This window comes from Vulpes lagopus, chromosome 10 (assembly GCF_018345385.1).
Source record: "Vulpes lagopus strain Blue_001 chromosome 10, ASM1834538v1, whole genome shotgun sequence".
NCBI classification, from domain to species: domain Eukaryota; kingdom Metazoa; phylum Chordata; class Mammalia; order Carnivora; family Canidae; genus Vulpes; species Vulpes lagopus.
The window spans coordinates 39,112,744-39,134,011 of NC_054833.1; the positions used below are offsets into that span (position 1 = coordinate 39,112,744).

The 21,268-nt window shown below is 46.6% G+C and overlaps 1 protein-coding gene across 2 annotated transcripts in view; it reads right to left on the reverse strand.

Moving 5' to 3' along the window:
* Positions 1 to 1,059: 1,059 nt before the first annotated feature.
* The window catches only part of LOC121499988 (tubulin-specific chaperone cofactor E-like protein), a 157,661-nt gene continuing 137,452 nt past the window's right edge, over positions 1,060 to 21,268 (reverse strand). Inside the window, exons 13-23 of one of the 2 annotated variants that reach the window (XM_041771327.1) lie at positions 17,178 to 17,561; positions 14,923 to 15,209; positions 13,196 to 13,491; positions 10,544 to 10,654; positions 9,146 to 9,348; positions 7,915 to 8,078; positions 7,227 to 7,475; positions 3,581 to 3,743; positions 2,331 to 2,418; positions 1,942 to 2,058; positions 1,060 to 1,378 (exon numbers count right to left, since the gene is read on the reverse strand). In XM_041771327.1, coding sequence (XP_041627261.1) covers positions 1,278 to 1,378; positions 1,942 to 2,058; positions 2,331 to 2,418; positions 3,581 to 3,743; positions 7,227 to 7,475; positions 7,915 to 8,078; positions 9,146 to 9,348; positions 10,544 to 10,654; positions 13,196 to 13,491; positions 14,923 to 15,209; positions 17,178 to 17,561 — 2,163 coding nt within the window. In that variant the 3' untranslated portion in view covers positions 1,060 to 1,277. The remainder of the gene's footprint in view (positions 1,379 to 1,941; positions 2,059 to 2,330; positions 2,419 to 3,580; positions 3,744 to 7,226; positions 7,476 to 7,914; positions 8,079 to 9,145; positions 9,349 to 10,543; positions 10,655 to 13,195; positions 13,492 to 14,922; positions 15,210 to 17,177; positions 17,562 to 21,268) is intronic. The other variant, XM_041771326.1, reaches the window with a different exon arrangement.

Below are 21,268 nucleotides of genomic sequence, written 5' to 3' on the forward strand. Positions count from 1 at the left end.
TTAGAATTTGTTGACCCTCGCAGAGGACCGGGAGGTCAAAGCACCTCAGCACAGATTGCTTCTCCATCCCAACTTCTTCAGCCCAGTGCCAGTGCGATGTGGTGCCCGTTACATGCAAGACACCAGCAATCATATCCACGCCCACGGTCAAGGACGTGAGGATTTATGCTCAGCTTTTCACAGAGTTCCCAGAAAAATGCAAAAATACCATGAGCTTAAATCCAAAACAACTTCAAAATAAGCTTGAAGTGGGTTTTAGTTTGTTTTTAACCTTAAAGAGAGAGGCAGTCCAGGGATTATATTTAGCAGGCCCCGCTTTGCAGTTAATTACAGCAAATGTGTGTTTATGTTCTGTATACAAAAGAGCACGCAGCCTGCTTCTCTTGTACGCCGCACGTTGACGGCCTGCTAATGCTCTGTAAGTACACACGAACAGCCGTACACCAAAATACCTTAAAGCTCTGGCCGCCGGGGTCGACCTCATCCAACCGTTGCTCCTTTTTTTTTTTTTTTTTTCAAACAGAGCATGCTCTTTAATGCAAAGCTTAATATCAGTCAGTAAGAATGATTCCAGTCACCAAGTCCTGAGAGTACTTGAACACAAAGTTTATTTAAGCATAAAACACATGAAAAATGATTTGGTTGATTTGTCAAAGAGAAGGGTCTGGGTCTGGGATGGGAGGTGGGGTTTCTCAGGTCTGCAGACAACATCCCGAGTGGCCAAGCTGCCATGGCAAGGTTGAGGGATGTGAGGAGAGGGAAGGAACGCATCATAAACAGAAGTGAGAACACATGCATATCAGAGATCAGACACTTCCAAACATCAGAAAGACTCCTTAGACAGAGTCGAACCTTCCAGGCATCGCTTCTCAATATTGTTCCGACAGGCCCTTTCTCTGGAAAAACTATGATCCAGAAACAGCACTGGTTTGACAGATTTCGCTGGTTAGACTTCCGGTCAGACCTCTCTAACCAGAATTTCTTTTTTTCCTTTACTGGTTTTTCATGGGAACCAAAGTTTCTAGTGACAACTGTTTAGAGATTTTAGGCAAGATACCTGCTTTCCACAACTGGCTTTTGGAAGCCCCATTGGGTCCTCTGAAAGAGGAGCTGGGAGTTTCATGCATTACTGGGACTCTGACTGTTTGAGGCAGATGGTATCACTTTGAGATGCTGGACACTTTCAAATAAGCTTTGACTTAAGGGCACACACCTTTTATCCTACCGGGAGTTGAAGTAAGTAAATTACAGTACTTTATATAGCAACCTTGAGTTAATTATGAGGTCGTGCCTGATTTATAGACAAAATGCCATAGTGAAATCTGGGTCATGATGAGAAGCAGCGTCCAAACTTGAAGTTCAATGGAAGAATTAGAGGCTGCGAACAGAGAGGAACACAGTAAGTCCTATGATGAAAGATAGCTGTTTGGAATCAGAACTCTTTGTGGTACTCAGCGAAATGAATGAACCCACTTTCTTCATTGCCAAGAACTCACTTTATCCAAATGGTGCTGACTGAGGCAGGAAAGCAGCAGAATTAACTCAACCTTTAGCAGAGTCCTGCTAACCTCAGGGAAACCATGTGCTAAGGCTACTGCAAGAAATGTCCTTTGTTGGATCAAATATCCTAGTGCCAACCACACCCCAGGTAGACTCGGTGACCAGATTTAAGGCCAATATTTGATCCTTAAATAGGTGGGTAACTTACTTAAAAAAAAAAAAAAGTCTTCATCTTTTAGATAGAACAGGGCCCCAAAGGTTAAACATATATATAGCTCCAAGATGGTGCTAGAATGCCTCAGCACTTCCCTCATCTTCCCATCTTAATTTCTGGAATTTTCATAGGTCACTTGCTGACTGAGTGGGCCACGCATATGGGCTTCCCATATGCGTGTCTCCCTGTACCCCCAGCTGCCTGCCCGGAATGGGAGGTGCATCTACCTCTGCAGCTCTTGCCGTCTTCCTGCAAGGTCCCCGTCACACAGCTACACAGAGGCCCATCGACCCGGCTCGTGCAAATCTGCTCACACCCTCCATTGTCCTCACACCAGTCCAGCCCTGAAAGAGAGCAGCTGGTCAGATCAACCGCAGACAGGCCAAATCTTCAACGCGTATCTCCCGGCAAAGCTTCAAACAGAGGAGAGGAAGAAGAAAAGCCCAGGGCTGCTGTGGCTTTTTTGGGTCCATGAAAAGCTTTCATTATGGTGCCCTCCACTTCCTATTCACCAGATTCACATCGTAGTTGAAACACACCCAAAAGTTAGTCCAAGCCTTCAAATGCCATTGTTTTAATTAATACTTTATGATGTGTTTTGGGGGAACATACATACTTTTTCTCCTAATAGGTCCCACTGAAATGATCTGTTCTTTAGGTTCTTTGGTATAATCTGTGGCAATCCTGGAATTTTGTGGGCAAGTCTGAAAGACAGAACACCAGAGGGAAAACTCACACAATTAAGCTGATCACTTATTCTTCGCCACGTTTCCAACCTCCAAAAGAGGCAGTGGTTCCAGCCTCAAGCACTATCGCTGCTCAGATTAATTAGAACCAATGCATTCTTGATCATGGAGCCCCACTGGGACTCTGGGCTTTATGTTGAACAGAATTAAATATATTCTCCACATTAAGAATTGGATTCAAAGAGGCTCCCTTCCCTTCCCAGGAATGAGGACTGTTACACCGCATCAGGCAATAGGGTGGGCAGTGGTGTCTGTAAGTGGCTCTGCCCATAATTCGCAGCTTGATTCTGCAAGTGTTGGGGAAGCATAAAGCTAGAGCATTAAAGACTAGGGGGCAGATACCAAGGCAATAAAATCTTAGGGACACAGCCGTATGTGGTGAAGACATAAGCCTGGCATGGAAGAGAGGACAGATTTGTCACCTCTTTCCAGCAGCCCCCCCACCCCACCGCCACCCCCAGAGCTTCAGGCCCTGGTGTGGATCTGGATGAGCTGTAGGAAAGTGAGGCTGTCTAAAGAACACCTGGATAAAGTATCCTGAAGCCAGGAGTTTGCTTCGGGAGTGTGGTGGACCTTGTCCCCACTGTTCCCTTCAGATTCAGGTGGCCAGGCTCCTTGAGATTCTGGTGCTGGGGCAGTGGTCCTCCCTCCCCCAGGGGATATTTGGCAATGCAGAGGGTAGAGGCATTTTTGGGTGTGGTAACTGGAGAGGAGGTACTCTGTGTCTAGTGGGTAGAGGCCAGGGATGCTGCTCAACATCCTACGATGCACCGAACAGTCCCTCTGACAAAGAACGATTTGGTCCAAAAGGCCAACGGTACCGAGGTTTGAGAAGCCCTGATCTAGTGCTCTGCCCATGACAGACTGACATTTCAGAGACAAAGAGGAGTAAATGGACATCATTCTACCGCATTCTCTCTGCTGCTGTCTCACCAAAGATGACTTCCACCCTTATAAGCGTCTGGGTTGGAATCACCCAACTTAGCCACTTCCTAGTGCCGCGTGAGTGCCACAGAACTCTCAGGGGACACCCAGATCCTGGCCTCCGTGATCTCCATGTTGGGAAAACTGGGACAGTGAGAAACAGGGCCAGGCATCCCATTTTCACGCCCTCACTTACTATTTTACAGGAGTACTTCTCTGAATCACACAGTGATACTGCGCAGTGAAGGTGAACCTCGTCATAATCCCCAATGAACTTGAAGACGGTGACGTGAAAGCGACAGGTGAGGGAGACACCATTCTCCTCGATGCCAATGGTGTTATCTTTAATGTTCTGACACCTATTCAGGAAAAAATGGGATCTTTGCTTCACACATTGGCTTTGTTTCACACAAAAAAAACAAAAACAAACAAACAAACAAAAAACCATTACAATAGGGTCTGGATGTCTTTGCATTTGAGATGACCTCTGGGCTCTGTGGGCTTCTCATTTGCTACCAGTCCTATATATCTTCATAGTTTGTTTGAAAAGCATCAAATAACACCTCAAATTAGTATCCCAACTACAACCAAAAGTGAAACGACGGCCCCCAACTCCCCTGCAGCTTCACCTTCTCATGGTGCCCTCACCACCCTGAGCTTTATTGATACAACTCAACACACATGATGATCAGTCCCCACCTCAGCTGTACTTCCTCCGGCTAATTTCCAGGGTGGGGAGGGTCCCTTGCTTCAACCCCTATTGGGCCGCTTTTGCACATGTTCAAAGAGGTGGGAGCTGGAGGATGAGGAGGAACTGTCTGGGATGAGCTGAGACTCCTTATGCTGTAGGTGGCCACCTCTTCTCCAGCTCCCCCACCGCACCCCCACCCCCTTGTGGTACTGAGCCAGTGGCCAGTGACGGCCACACACAGAGTTCCCCAAATGCATCACAGCCTCTTATGCCCCACTGCCTTTTCCATATGAAGTTTCCCCAATCTAGAATTCTTCCCATGCAGGCAATTCTCCTGCTGTTTCCCCAACACCAGTCTGTGGCACCCCCTTCTCTACAAATACCGCCTAGCACCACCCTGACCAGGCAGGAACAGGTGGCCTTCCCTGGATTCCCAGAGCGCAAGAATCAGGTTGTAATCCCCACTGCGTCTCGAACACACTGTAGGGCACGCAGGATGGATCTAACCATCTTTGTGGATGAATGAATGAGGGAACAAATGCATGGTGCCACCATGGCCAAGGTTGGCCAGTACAGGCCAAGAAGTTATCTAAAAATGATGAAGATAAAAAGAGTGACTTCTTCTTCTTTTTTTAATCTTTCCTTCCCTGAGCCCACAGAATTAAATAGCTTAGTGATAAGGAAAATTAAAACCTGAGGTTATCCCTCCAGCATCCCCACACCTATTAGGTTTTGTAATCAGTCTTCAAGGCAATTGTCTCTTCAATGTTTCAAAATTAAAACCTACTTGCCATACTTTTCACTGTCACTATTATTCATTTGAATGATCTAAATTGGTTCGAAGTTTCAAAAATGTTGGCAGCCCTCCAATCTTCACATGGGCCTTCCCTCTTAACTGGACCACCCCCTCCCAGAAAGGGGACTTGATCTTGGGGTACCAGAAACACATGGGGCAGAAGCATGGAGCCTGGGGAAGCGGGGACACACTAAGTGGATGCGTGCCTTGGTGTGAGCACACAAGCCAAGCACCCGAACCCTTTGTCCACCATCAGAGGAACAACTGTCCTTTCTTCTGTCCAGGTGTGTGAAGAGGAGGGAGAAGTGACCGGCATGTTGGGACTTCTGAGTCACTGGGAGGTGCCATTGCTGCCCTCAACGGAGCTGGAGAGGAACAGCTGACCACCCTACCCCCACAAAATTCTGACGCAAACCTACTTTGCTGCTCACGCTTTCATCACTGTGCATTCGTTTTCCCACCAGACAAGTTCACCAGGTAAATAATGATCATGTCCCTCCAGAAAAAGGTCAGAGGGACTCATGAATTAAAATACCTCCATATGACGAAAGCAAACAAGAGTTTCACCTGAAGGTTTTTGTTTAGGTCCTGGGGGAGGCTGAGATTTATGAACACGCTCGCTCGCTCTCCTCTCTGGGTCAAGTCTATTAAACGCTGTTTAAAAACTGCTAAATGCCACTGTGTCCTCCAAAGGAGACAGAGGCCTGATAACTGGGCTCACATCTGCACAGGGGCTTAGATCTGAGATCTTTCACTTTAGGAAAGGACTTCGATGGGAAGGAGAGGCATCCAGGCTGTGAGTCACCAAGGTGTCACCAAGTCCTTCCCTTTGCCTCTGAAGAGCCTAAGAATCAGCTTAGGAAGTCAAAAGCCCCAGCACTCCGTGCCACAAGTCCTGGCCAGCCAGCTGGGAGGTGGTGTGCCTTAATACTTGAAAGGATCTCTCTTCTGCCCCTGGCCAGCTGAGTGGCCGCGGGTGAACTGTGTACCTAACTTCTCTGCAAAGTAGTTGGATATTTACTGTTTGCCCAGAACCACACCTTCTTTTGAGAAACTATTTCTTTTCAACCTTAAAGCTGATTATAGTATCCACAGTCCTCCCTGACCACCTCAGGGCAGGTGTGTTGACTCAAGCTAGTGATAGGGGTCAGGACCAGCTACCCCTTAAACCCCTAATCTGGCACCTTAGCATACTGAGTATTTTTTTCCTAAAGATTTTATTTATTTATTCACGAGAGACACACAGAGAGAGGCAGAGACACAGGCAGAGGGAGAAGCAGGCTCCCTGCGGGGAGTCTGATGTGGGACTTGATGCCAGGACCCCAGGGTCTTCCTGAGACAAAGAGGCTTAACCACCGAGCCACCCAGGTGCCCTGGCATACTGAGCATCTTAAGGTGAAGGAGTTTGAGAAAACAGTAGAAGCAAAAAGGTCACCCTGAACTCCCCCTGACTCCTGTCCCCTGAGACAGGTCAGAAAGCCCTCATGTGTGAGGTGCCCTCCCTCCTGAAGGAAGGGAGCATCCTTCTCTCCAAAGACAGAGGACACCACGAAGAAGCCTGTCTAAGAGGCTTTTCCAGCTTTCTCCTGTTAGTCTGTCTTTAATTGTCACAGCTGGCCAGAATTACTGTCACTTGACATAACCAGCATGTTTTTATTATTTTTTATTTTTTTAATAAAAGAGATTGCTTTTATTTAAATAAAATAGAAAAGACACTACCTTCATAGAACCAGCATGCTTTTAAAAAATAAAAATAATTCTCATTTTTGTTGGGTGGTCTAGAGTCCTTTCTCCTGATTCATTCCTTCGGTAAATTATGTTACATAAGCTCTGTGCTTCCGGAAATAGTAGGTGCCAGGCATTTAGCGGTGAATAAGAAGAAACTCCTGATTTTATAGGCGACTATGGTTTATTCTATTTATGCTCTTATTCTATTCTGTTATTCCAGTTCTTTTCAGATTTTGACAGGTGTCCTGTTCACCAACCATCAGTTATTCTCATGACATGCTTTCATTTGCAGGTGATCCACATTTCTCTCAAGCTGAAATGCCAAGTAGGCAGAGAAGAGTCCCCTCCTGGATCACACGGAAAATATTTTGTAGCTAATCCCACAGGGACTCAGGGACCTACTACTAAGTTGCTGTTGACTTTAAGCAACTTGCTTTGGTCTCACGAAGCCTCAGCCTGCTCATCTAAAGCAAGGCTTACAGTGTCTACCTCACAGGCTGTGAAGAGAATTCTAGTTCATGGATGCAAAATACAAACACTAGCTGCCATTCGCTTCTCCAAAGACTGGTGTTGACCAAGATTCATACTAAAGGCTCTGAAACTGTCCTCTGATAAGAGGCCACTCACCCTCCTTCAATGATGAAGTATCGGAGTTTGTCATTGCTGTCACGGGAGGGGGTGGCATAGCATTTGTTCAGCGTCAGGATCAAATGTGTGGAGTCAGCTCCAACCACAAAGACCCCTACATACAGCACATCTCGCGTCGTCAACACCACTTCACCCTGGCGGTAAGGATGTTTGTAGGAGGCATTTTTGTAGAGAGCCATCTTGGTGGTGAAGCTGCCTTCTTGGGTTGGAACTGTGAGGTTAATGACACTAAAAGGGAAACAATCATGAGGTGAGGAACCCCAGACCCCAAGTTATATTTATTCAATCACTACCACTTTCAAGCTAAAAATGCAGAGGGAAGGCAAACAGAGGAGAGTAAAGTCTAAGTCCAAAATGGTACCCACAAGCCACATGTGGCAATTAGAATTAAATTTAATTAAAAAATCAATTCCTCAGCACCCCTAATCACATTTCAATTGCTCTGTTTCCATATACAGCTATTGTATTGGATAGCAATACAGTACGTTTCCATCATTGTAGAAAGTTCTATTGAGCAGTGCTGGTCCAAGGCGTTTAGGTGCAGAAAATATGAACTATTTCTTCTCCAGTGTTTCAAAGACAAATGCTAGCAAGCAATTTTGATTATGCTAACCTTGACTGTCAAGGAAAAGACAAAGCAATGCACACAGCCCATGAGATTCTTTACCTTAGCATAGGCTTCACAACAGAATCTAAAGAGATCTTGATATCCAGCTCATAAGCGCACGAAAATTCCACATTGATCGTCCGGTCCCTAGTGATGATGTTGCCGGTGTTGTTGGCACTTTCGATCCAGATTGTGTTTTTATACATAATATGAGTGCCATTGGACTGCAGAGCAAAGGAAGGTCAGAAATCATTAAATGTGGGAGTATGTGGCTTGCATTTCAAATCCTCAGCCCTGAAAATAGAGAAATGGCTTCATTCCACACATAACCCAGAGACTGGTGTAAGTCAGGATGGAGCCAGCTTCGGCACTTCCTAACAATAATAATGAAAGGACTGCAACAGATGTCAACAGCACCCTTCAGTCTGACAACCTTGAGTGTCCACGGAGGCTGGATTCACGTACCCTGAATTCTACCGACGACCAGCCCCAGTCACCTGTGGACACCCAAGCTGGAGACATCCCGAAGCATTGCCATCCCGGGGTAATATAAACCTTCCTTTTCACTTCCTAATCTAAAATCTCTCCCCCACCAATCTTCTACCAAGCCTTCCCACAGGTACCACGATGAACAAATGCAGGTTGCACTGCTCACTCCTCCACCCCTTGATAAAGCATTAATGCACACGTGGAGGAGGAGGAGGAAGAGGTGGAGGAGGAGGAGGAGGAGGAGGAGGATGCGAAGAAGAAGAAGAAGAGGAGGAGGAGGAGGAGGAAGAGGACGACTGGAGGAGGAGAAGATGACAACGATGACAGCAGAAAGGAACAGGGGGATAAGAAGCAAGAAGCTTTGCCAATCTATAAATTGGATAATCTGACATAAAAAGTTGGGACCTTGATGTATTTCTGCAGCCAACTGTTAAATGGTGTCTGGGACACCCTTACCCCCCCAAAAAACAGCTGAACCCAGCCATCGGTACCTGGAAGAACAAGAGAAGCATGAACAAAGTAACAAAAATTTGTCAATACGCAGGGCAGAGGATGCCAGCAGACAGCGTAAACTGAGGACAGGAACCTGCCACTTACCATGAGCTTTCAGTTCAATTAACCACTCAGCACCAGACGTCTCTTCTCCTTGATGTCTTGCATTTTGTATATGCCTTGTGCTGTTTTCCACGGAGGATATTTCTAAGCAGACCACCCTGAAGTTGGCTTTAAAGACACTCAACAGGCAAACACCCGGCGCTGTCACTACCTCGGCCAGATGTTCTTTCCGGCCCCAAGTTCTCACCTGCACAATGTTGCCACAGTTCCCTTTGGTGTTGTTGATCTGAAAGGAGATGAAATCTTCCCCCTCGATGTGGGAGCACCGCCTGTCATTGATCCTCACGCCCTCCCTCTCAAAGCCAAGCTGGAAGAGTTTGCACTTAGATATGGAAACTTCCATCTGGGCCGCCTTGCAGGTCACCTCGGCATCAATAATGTCATGGGAGTCTGTGGGGAACAGTTATAACGGGAAGGCTAGTCAGAGGGAGCTGGTGGTGCTGCAGGGGTGGGGGTGAGGCATCCTGTTACCGGGGGCTAATGATCTTCATGCAGTGGCTGGCATTTCTTTCTTTGTTTCTTTCTTTCTTTTTTTTTTTTTTTTTTTTTTTGGTTGGGCATTTCTAATTAAGCTTTGATCCAACCAAATGAGTATATGAATTCATTCAAAACAATAACTGGGACACCGTTAAGCTTTTTTTTTTTTAAGATGAAAATGCTAATAAAATGTTTTGTCTTTTCTTCACAGACCCAGGACCTCATCCCACTTTGATGGGAGTGACTTCCCCATAAGCTGCACGCCGCATCCGGCTTATCCCAGAGTGGCTGAAGGACGTGCCCTTGGGTGACAGCAGCATTGGGCAGGCCACTCCTAAGGCCCCCACGGACCCCCAGGCACGCTAGGAGCGCTTGCTTTTTGACATGATTGCGCCAATTGACATTTTCCAGGAGCACATAAACAGAGGGCTAATGAGCCCTGTAGAAACAGAGAGAAGCATTTCATCTGCTCAGGTGAAACCCTTGAACAGCACCCCTCCTAGGAAGCCTTTTGGTTCATTATGATGTTACAATTTAGCACTCCTCTTCTGAGTTATTTGGTTCAGGCAAGGGCGCAGAACTGGGGGGTCAATGCAGCCCCCCTTCAGGCCAACATCACTGGTGTGCCCCACAAGGCTATTCCTACCTTAGGGGGGCTGTCCTTAGGGGTTAGGACTGGGACCTGGGGTCCGAGTTGTTTACTGTTTGCTTCAAACACTGCAGTTGTTTCTTCACCAATTAATGGCTTTCAGCGAGCCTGAAAGCACCTGGCACCCTGCTCCGAGGCCTCTGTGTTTGCTGCCCACTGCCCAACCTCCCTGTGAGCCTAAGAGATCAACTGGGATCTCTCAGATGTTAAATACGGCCCCAGATGGAACTGGCTGATTCTATCCACGCACACATTTAGGTGTTATGATTTATTGAAGAAAAGGATGTCGCTATGAGGAGACGAGCATTAGCCTACTTTGAAGACGTCAGGCTGCTTCCTGGTTCTGCCCCAAGGCTCCCGAGGGCTTCGCACCTCGGGTCTCTAACTAGCGGGGCCGCAGGGACTCCACCCTTAGAGCCCTTCGGGCCGCCGGGCGGGGAGGTGGCAGGTGTCACTCACTGTTGTTGTAAGGCGGCGGCTCCACGCAGCCACACAGCTCTCCTCCGTTTTCCAGCTCACAGGTCCGGTTGGGACAGTCCGCCCCCACACAGGGATCCTCAACCACTCCTGCTAAAAAGGAAAACAAACAGAAACATGCGCGATTTGATTTTCACACCCACGCTCGGCAGCCGGTGGCTGCACCCTGGACTTGCCACTGTCGTGGAACTGGCGGCAGTCAGATGGCAGCTGCAAATGAACAGACCACGTTTCCAGAAAGTGATGACAGCACTAGTGATCGGGCCCCTGCTCCAGGCCCCGCACCCGGCTTCATGCTTGGGGCCGCGGTGTCTCCCCTAACCCTCACCATCATTCAGGGACCTCATTTCCTAGCCCAAGGTCCACACAGCGGAAGGTAGGGGGTGAGGATGGAATGCAGAGTCACCCTGAACCACCAACATCTACCACGATTACTGTTCTTAAGACACTGTTCTACGCATGACACGCATTTGTATCTTTATACTTGTACAGAGTAGGGGCCAACCCTTTATCTCCATACTCCCTGCACCCAGCCTCCTCAAAGCTCCTGCTCAATAAATATTTGTCAAGAATGAAAATTTCAGGGCCAGTTAAGTCCCAGAGAGGTCCTTCGAATAGGACTTGCTGGTCTGCTTTGATTCATAGCCTAGTTTTCCCCCATAAACTTCTATGTACTTAATTTTATAAAAATAGACAAACCAAAGTCTACACTCGGCTCGCCAGCACTGACTTAGATTAATTGTACTGTTTTGCCAACAAGGGTAAAACTGTAAGTAAAAAAGCAAATGTATGTGGCGTGCCACCATCTTCATATTATAAACAATTATTTCTGTAGCAGATGAGTCCACAGACCACCTGCAAGATGGTCAACTCCCCGGTTTAAGGAACACTAATTGAGAGCATTTTCTTTTAGAAACTTGTTTCCTTATTTAAAGAATCTCTCTCCCGATCAGATATAATAATCCTCCTATTCATCATGGCATGGGATGGTGAGTGCTAAAGAAACAACAACTGTTCCATCCCAGCATGAGCCAAGTTAGCTTTAAGAATTTAAAAACAAAGCAAAACCCCATGCTGCCTCAGATGGGTCTCCTGACTCAGCTGCCATGCCCCTCTGCTAAGTATCTCATTGTAATATGTGGGAGGTCAGGGGTGGCTTAGCCTCACCCTGTCTTAATTCCCAGAAATTCAACTAAAGGAGAGCCATCAGCAGAATGGAAATACATTTATTTTTAAAGGCTTCCTTTTTTAAAGATCCTTTCACTTGACCAGTCACGGTGCTAAATACCCAGCAGCCACTCAACGGAACATTACGGTTGATTAACACAGCATGAAAACAACCCAGAGATTAACAAAAGTGTGGAGGTTACAGTCCACAGAAGGAAAAAACACCTCACTTGGAAATATGTTGGTCCTTATGCCAGTTAGCAGATAAGACATGCCCTTCTATAGAGGGAAAATTTTAAGGTTTCAAAACAGTTCATTTTAAACTTACTTTAAGTACTGCTTATTAGCACAACAGGGTAAAATATTAAAGTTATCAACAAATTATATTGATTTCCAGCAGAGACTAGTAATTTGCTTATTAAGAGTTTCTGAAATCACTGGATACATATTTTAATCAACGACATTGTTTTTAGTTCTGAATTAAGTGCATCCCTACCCTTGATCAGGGTTAGTCTGCAAATTTATTGAAATGCACGCAGTCTTGCAAGGTGCCAGTTTTCATGGTGGTACCTGGTTGCACATCGGGTTGGTGGTGCATACACATTCTGTTGGCCACAATATCACACTGCGTTAATGAGACAGGTGACCATTTATGTATATGGACACATATATGTATATGACAGGTTAATATGCTTATATACATATTTGCTCCATCTATTTGATTAACTTAGTAAGAAAATGAACAAATAGTATAATGGATTTACACATCAAAATAATTTTCTTACTACAGAAGAAATATAAGAATCGATAGCTCTACTGGGTGATGGGCATTAAGGAGGGCACGTGATGTGATGAGCACTGGGTGTTATGTGCAACTGATGAATTACTGAACTCTACATCTGAAACTAATGATGTACTGTATGTTGGCTAATTTAATTTAAATTTAATAAGAACAATCTATAGATCTTTATTTTATCAGCTAATTGAATATATGTACAATCCCTTTACAAATCCAATCACAGCGTCCTTTCAAGCCAGGCAGATAGAGTCAGCTCGGCTCCAACTCAACTTGCCGCCTGCCACGTGCCTTTTGTTTCTGAGCTGGGCTCTGACCCCTGGTAAAGGAGGCGGGAAAGAGCTGGATTTGAGATCTGATATCAATCAGGATGCCATCCTCTCTCCCTCTACCTCGTAAGTCTCTAAATTGGTGTTCCTCCAACCCAGAGACCCTCATCCGCCCAAGGTGGTGTCCCAAATTCCATAGCTGGAGAGGAACCACAGGTGAGTGAGACTCCCCTGAAAGGCCCCCCCACGGAATCTCTGCTGTAGCTCTCAACTCTTTGACCCCGGGGAAAGACGTACAGCTAGAGGCCGGCCAGCCAGCCAGGCCTAGACCAAGTGGTGTTGCCAGCAAAGCTGCTCTTTTAACTTAGGAAAGAACCCATGGAAATAAAATAATTCTCTTACAGCAATTCTCCTTCTCAATCCACTCGGTGCTGAGGATCCCGAAGGAGCGACAGGACTCCCCGTAGGCAGCCAGGGAGCCGCACAGCTGGAACTTCTTGTTGTTGTAGCAGCCATCCAGGTAGCAGGACTCGTAGAAGGGGAGGGGGTCGAGAAGCCCGTAGCAGGGCTGGAAGAAGCCCTTCATGTCCGTGAGCTTGAGGCAGTAGCCGTCGCCCTGCATCTTCTGGATGTGCACGTTATCGCACATGGCTGCGTACTGTGAGAACTGCAGCTCGTTGCAGCTGGGGGCGAGAAGTCTGGTCAGGCAAAGTGAGGCCAAGAACAGCCCGAGACCCCCGGTGGGAGAGGAGACCCCATCTGCTACCTCTTCTGCTAGCCCAGGAGTCAGGGAAGTATGCTGATCCCAACACTACCTGGCTATATAATCTTAGGTGAATCAGGTACTACTGGCCTCGATCTATCCACCTAAGAAAGTGATGCAGTAATTCCTATTGTGCTATCACTGGAGAAGTGAGGGTCAACTAAAATAATAGGTCGGTGTCCAAAGTGTCAGATGAAAGGCAGATATTGATATGATAACCGTGAACCTTTGATATAACTGATACAGTAACCATGAACAGGCATTGATATAATAACCAATAAGAACCATAATAATAATGAGTTATTATTATTAGTTAATAATAATGGTAGTTGGTAGAGTAGTGTCCAGGAGCCTTCTAAACCACTTCCCATATAGCTATCAGAGACCAAAAGCAAAAACCTTCACAAAAAAATTGATAGCCAGCTGAAATAGTTTATAAAGGAGGAAAAGGAAGGAAGGAAGGAAAGAAGGAAGGGAGGAAGTCAGGGAGAAACTCAAACAGAATCATACTTCCTCAGGAGGAGATTCTGGACTTTGCCACTTACAGGGCCCCTCAAGTAACTTATTCTGGTCTAGATTCCATTTCACCTAGAACAGAAAGAGCTCAGACTAGATAGTGCCTGAGGTTTTTTTCCAGCTCTGGGGCCCATAATTCAGAATAGTCTAATTTATAAGATAGTATTTGGTTTACATCTGCATCATTTCCCCATCTGGGTATTTAGCTGATGCTAAAGTACTAGGGATGGAGCCATTATACAAGCAAAGAAATACCATGAGAGAGAAGCACATCTATAGATCCAGAAATGTTTAAACAAAATTCAGTAGCTTAGAGGTAACCTGCATTAAGTACCTTTGGGATAACTTGTTTAGCTCATTCTATCTCAGGTGGTCCAAGAGGGGTCTCATAATAACTTCGATGATTTCCATTTTTCAAAGGCTTTTCTGATCTCCACCACCCTCAACCTGCACAACCACAACCACGCCTTCCAGTGAGAGTCACGGGTGGGTACACAATTAGACCCAACCCCCGGGGAGCAAGGGATAGCCCTGCTCCCAAGCTGCAGGTGGGCAGCTGGCCAAGACCTCAGTGTTTAATCCTGGGCACCCTCTTCTGCTGGGCCAAGGGCTAGATGACATGAAAACTCAGAATCATCTCCTCTAAGCCCAATTCCTCCCTCCGCCACTCCAGAAATAGCTGAGACCCCCGTTATGCCTATTTGCCTCCTGAAAACTCCAAAGACCTGGGGCTCAGCTCTTTGCAGAGGCAGAGCGGTGATGCTACAGAGAGTGCATTCCTCATTAACACCTGTCATGGACATGGGGGGGGGGGATTTGGGACACTGAGTCTAGGAGCTAGGACTCTCACCTCTTCTGCATGCCATTGGTTTTCCAGCTCTGGGCCAGTACCACGCTGCTCACCACTGGCTTCCCCCGCAAGGTCACATAGTCATCGGTCATGTCCCCATTGAAGTTGCCACAGAGGCCACACACTTTGTTCTGCAGCCTCTCACTGATGCTTATCTTTATGACGTTGAAACCATTGTAGTAGATCTGGATGTCGGGGCTGGTGTCAATCACCAGGAACCCCTCACTGCTGTAGATTTTGGTTGCCAGCCCGGTTATAAATGGAACATTCACCTGTGTGCCATTGACCTATTGTGGGGGAAAGAAAGTAAATTACCGCAAAGCAAAGGTTGACAAACTGTTACTGTAAAGGGGCCACTGTAGATGTTTTAGGCTTTGTGGGTTATACGATCTCTGTTGCCACTCAACTCTGCCCTCGGGGCATGAAAACAGTCATAGACAATATGTAAGTAAGTTAGTGAGGCTGCATTCCAATAAAGCTTTAATTTTTTTAAAAAAGGGCAGCAAATGGATTTGGTCAAGTTCTATAGCTTGCTGACCCCCGCCCTACAGTTTAAGGGCATTTACTCATTATACTGTCCAGAGTTCCCTCAAAAGAAGCAAAACATGTAGGCAGAAAGATAAGAAAACATTACAAAAGTACAATCCACTACAAATGGCTGGGATTTTTGTATAAAACTTTCCCCAGCATAAGCCAATTACTGAAATGAAATCCCAGTCCTGTGCTAAGGAGTATCTAACACACGATTAAAATGAATCTGGGGATCACTGCCATGTTTATTGTTTTCTTGTATAAAATGTCCACACTGGAGGGCCCCCCATACACACCCCAAAGGTCCTATAGGCGCAGTATTTTCTGCATTCGTCATTCTCCTACTTTCTAACAGTTCTTTTCTTAGCCCTCAGCACAGAACATAACGTGCTTTTCCTGTACTTACCAAATAAATTGAGTTTTTTTCCCCCAGGTTATTAGTAACTTTTATTTCTTTAAAAAAAAAAAGCCGAAGCCCTTTTAGAAAATATGATTCTTTACCATTTTGGCCAGCTTGGAGTATTTTATTCAGTAATAATGTCAGTTTTGCTCTCTCGGGCGGTCATTTTGACTTTCTAGCTCCCGTATTTGGGAGCAATGCAGTTGTGTCTAGGTGGGCCAATTTGCAAGAGGAATTGGAGTGTCAAAAACAGTAGCAGCTTTCATTGAAGTTAAAAAAAAAACATTAAAAACCAGACTCTTCCTTTTAAGCTTGCAAAATACTGCCAGTCTTTTGCCTAATGCTGGACCCTAAGCTATCTGATGATTCTTCAAATAAGGATACGCTCCATGCATGATTATCTGAGCCAGTGGGAGAGAGAAGAATATACACAATGACCCTTAATTCTGGAAAATGTTAAGTGTGTGTCCTGGCTCTCTCCCTGACCCTCCCCAGCTGGAATCGCAGTATGGAGGCTGGCTCCGTCTTTCAGGTCTGCCAGCTTGTGCGCATTGTTGTTTAGCTGAGAGGCTGGAGGTCGCTTTCAGTAGATTATATCTTACATGGAAGGGGTGGGAGGAATCCAAGTTGGGAAGCCATATCAGTTATGCGGGTGGGTTGGAGAGTCACATTTATTTATATGCAAGTCTAATAAACCAGAGACCAGCCAACCAGGCTAAGGAAGGGGGCCATCCTAGGAGAAATCCACCATATTCAGCTTCCTATTGTCTTTCACTTGCTATGTCATCACGGAGCCCTCTGATAGTGGGGGATGCTCTCATCAGGTTTTTAGCAAGGTAGCTATTTTTGTAGGCAAATGCTTGCCTTCTCCCCCCTTTTTAGAAAGGATGGCAGCGATGAAAGAGCTGGTCTCGGTACAGCTGAGCTGAGCCAAGAATACTTTTAAAGGCTCTGAAAAACAAACAACATGCTTTTTGGAAATTAATCCAGAGTCAAAGTTGGCCAACAAAGTGGCCACCCTACCTGTGCCACCCCGAGGATTATCTACCATTTTATCACCCGGGACTCTTATCAGCACCCACATTGTCACTGCTGGCCTGGGAATTCTGGTCAGCGAGGGACAGAACAGGGCCCGTCCTTCTGCCTGCAGGGTCTGTAGCTTTCCTTCCTTGCAATCTGGCCCTCTGTGTAGGGCGCACGTGGAGCAACAAGCTATTATCCCCACCCCCGGTCATCAGGGGGGGAAAAAACCCCACAAGGTCCCCCCTTAGCCCAGCGCTGGCTCCGGGCCACGCTTCTCAAGGATCAAGGGCAGGCTTGTCACCTTGACAGTATTTCGGTCGTTGATGAGAATCTGCTCTTCGTTAATGTAGAAGTAGACGGGCGAGATGATGGTGAGGTTGGGCGCCGACCACTTGTCGAAGTTGATGATGAGCTGGAAGGAGATGTCGGGCAGCTTCTGGCAGATGGTGGAGAGCACGAAGGCGCAGTTGGCGGGGAAGCGCAGGAAGGCGCCGTCGAAGGTGCGGAAGACGCCGCCGCCCGCCGCCAGGCAGTAGGAGGTCCGGGTGCTGAAGCAGCCGCGCACCCCGTTGCGCAGCGCGCACTCCTCGTCCGACTTGCACTGGCGCGGGTCGCACTGGATCAGGTTGCGGCGGAAGCAGCGGCAGCGCCGGGTGCAGTCGCTGTTCCAGAAGAGCTGCTTGGGCTGCAAGAGACGCGGCTGTGAGGCTGCGGACCCGCGCCCCGCCGCCCCCCGCCGCCCCCCGCCGCCCCCCGCCGCCCCCCGCCGCCCCGGGCGCCCGCCTCTGGATGGGGCTGGAGGGCGCGCCCCGGGCAGGACCGCGCTGACCTCAGGGCTGCGCCCCTGGACGCCAGACACTATGCAAGTCGGTCTTTATTGGTTTCCATCAAGAACTTGGGAATCGGGCAGCCCTGGTGGCTCAGGGGTCTAGCGTGACCTTGGCATGACCCTGGAGACCTGGGATCGAGTCCCGCATCGGGCTCCCTGCATGGAGCCTGCTTCTCCCTCTGCCTGTGTCTCTGCCTCTCTCTCTCTCTCTCTCTCCGCCTCTCTCTCTCTCTCTCTCTAATGAATAAATAAATCTTTTTTTTTTTTGAATAAATAAATCTTAAAAAAAGAAAGAAAAACTTGGGAATCTGTACAGCTGGATCGTGGAACGAAGCACAGCCAACCTGTGAATGGCTAGCCATTAGAGGAAGCAGGTGAAGACGGGGGAAAAAAAATTTCTTGGGAGAAAATTATTCCGGCAAGGACTGTCTCCACTTCGACGATGCAATTCCAACTCGCTCCAGAATGATCAAACTGGCCCTTTTCGTATCTTAAATAGGTTAAAAGAAAGCTGTAGTCGATTCTGATTCCTATTTCAACAGTTCCCCGTACTCCAGCACTCGACACTTTGTCCTTACACCTAGCTATTTGGAATTTAGTCCCGTAGCAAGGACTGCCATTCGTTTGTGTTCTGAAGTGAGGCATCTGGAGAACATGGAGGTTCTGGGTTTCAGGCCCAGGCCTGCCACCCTACCTGTGCCACCCCGAGGAGCACTAGCAGCCTCCCAGAGCCTTGGTTTGCTCAGCTTTATTTTAAGATTTTATTTATTCATGAGAGACACAGGCAGAGGGAGAAGCGGGCTCCATTCAGGGAGCCCGACGCAGGACTCAATCCCGGGTCTCCAGAATCAGGCCCTGGGCTGAAGGCAGCACTAAACCGCTGAGCCACCAGGGCTGCCCTTGCTCAGCTTTAAATTAGAGGTGATAACACAGTCTTGCAGGGCAGCTGTGAAGATTAAATTAAATATAAGGCATGTTTCCTGGCATAGAGTAGGCACTCAATAAATCGTAGCTGCTGTTCTTACTGAAGAAAAGCTACTCACCCTTCTTGAAAAGGTGAGGGATTATACCATTATCTAAAATACCCATAGCAGAGTATATCCCCCATGGTGGCAGCCTATTTCCTATTCTTCCCCACACAAGCAACAATCTGTAGACACAGTCGTACTTGGTGGAGTTTGTGTTCTTGAACTTGCAATGGTTCTAGACGGAGAACTTCCGGGGAACTGTCAGAAATTGGTCATGATTGTCCGGGTGGGGTGTGGTCTCAACAAGTAGACCGTGTGGTACAGATGTAGGCACTAATTCAATTTACCAGAATGGTGCTATCCAGAGAAGAGGTTTTAACGAGGCACAAGAAGGCCTCTGCTTCAGTCTGGTCACCATTTTCTGCTTTGTCTACGGGTTTATCAAAATCCCAGCTATCTCATACAGATATGACCCAGATTCAAAGGTAAATAGATAGAGAACGAGATCTCCCAGGACAGGTTTCCTCAGGGCAGTGCACTTCAAGATGCCACTGTTGTTTCTTTCATCCTCAAAGTGAGCTAGTTCCTGGAACCAAGTCTTCCCTCCTTCCAGATCTGTAAAATAGTCTGGGTGCCAGCAGCCTCGCAAATTGACTTCATTTCTCTTATCAGATTTGCAGAATAATTGAGTGGATGGTCTGGCCTCTCTCTGATAAGAAGTCAGACATTACATGGGCAGAAAGAGAAAAATAACCTGGCATATGTGGATATGATAAAGAGTAAATAACTTATCCCACAGGAGAACTTGATCATGAAGGTAGCTTCACAGTGAAGTCACTGGGCCCAGTGCGGCTTTCTTTACCTTAATTAGACCTGGCAATGACAGCTGGGTGATTACCCTACATGCTAATGGCTAGATGTGTTCTCCCTTTATTTCCAAGGAAATTTGTTGTATAAACAAGCCCCCAAGCTTGTTTGAATGGTGGCAAGGAGATGTGCGTTATTTGTTCTGAGTTTGCTACTTCCTAGATAGAAGCCGTTGTCAAAGCCCACTGACTGTCTGATGAAAATCAGATAATAATGTTTATAGTGCTAATAGTCGCTGAGAGCTGTACCTGCATTTCCTGAGAGTTCCAAGGGCTTTTATATGCATCATTTCATTAACACGCCTGGATTTTTTTATTGACAAAATGCTACGCAAGGGAATAAAAACAACAAACACAATAGCATCTACCAATTACTGAACTGCTAGGTGCCAGGCACTAGGCGAGGCACCTGGCGTAGATTATTTATACAACCACCGAATGGAATTGGTATTAGGAGCCACATTTCATAGACAGGGCACCGGAGGCTCAGGGAAATGACACAGTTCGCTCAGTGTCACATCACCAGTGGTGTGGTTCAGCTAGGATCAAATCCGGCTCCCATTTCATTATGCCACAGCCACTCAGCATCCCTGTTGAGGGGTGCGTGACACCCCTGATGGATGCAGACACTTCAGTAAGTCTCTGGACCCGGGAGCAGAGATTGCAAGACTGCTTTTTCAGCTTTGAGCCTGGTTAACCTCTCCTCCAAGACTATGAGAAAGATGAACATATTGTTCTTTCTTTTCTCACATGACCTGCCTCTTCCTTTCAAATAAGCAGTATTTCTAAGAGCTAAACCCACCTCTTCCTGGAAGTCTGCCTTGATTAGTTCTAATCTTCTGCTCCACTTCCGTCTTCCCAAACTGAAGCAGATTTCCCACCGAACATGAAAATAAGCAACTCTCCACATTCCCCGGCTTTTATGTACTCTCAGAACAAAGCTGAGTCGGTTGTTCTTGAACAAGGCAATGCATTTTTACAAAAAGGAGACATTCTTTATTTTTTTTTTTTTTTGCCTAATTTATTTCCAATTCAGACATTTCAATTAGATTTTTTTTTTTTTTTTTTTTTTTTTTTTTTTTTTTTTTTTTAGTGCTGCTATTCTTTTTCATTTAAAGTGGATTAGTTCTGTAGGGTATTATTTTTCACTTGTTAATATGTTATTTTGTAATTGTTCTCTTGTTCTTTAAAGTGCATGTTTTTCTCTCCTGAATAGGCTTATTTCAAGATCCTCAAGGCAGGGGACGTGCTTTATCATCCCCAGCAGCACGTCCAGCACAGGGATCTGCAGGTAACAGATACTCGATACTTGCAGTTATTACCTGTCTACTCGCCAATATAGGATGTGCATGTCATTTCAACAGAGCCTGGGCTTGAGGCAGAACCACAGACTAAATGCTTTCTCCAGGCAAGACTTTTTCTAGCTTCGTATTAAGGCCCATAAAGAAAGATTTCAAAGTACAAAAAGTAAATGATTCAGCGAGCTGTTACATAATGCCTTACTGAGTGACATCTACAAAGGGCACCTTCATCAGCTCCATGCCGAAGTGCCCATAGAGAGGGAAGCAGAGGGCGGAAAGTGGGGGGCACAGCATTAAGTAGTCGGGTAGAGGGCTCTGGGGACGGTGCCCGAGTGACAAATGGCACACGAGGAGATGGTGGCCTTCACACACTTTCATGGAGCTTCAATCGCCCGAAGAAGGAAGGCCATTCCTCTTGGCCTCGAGCA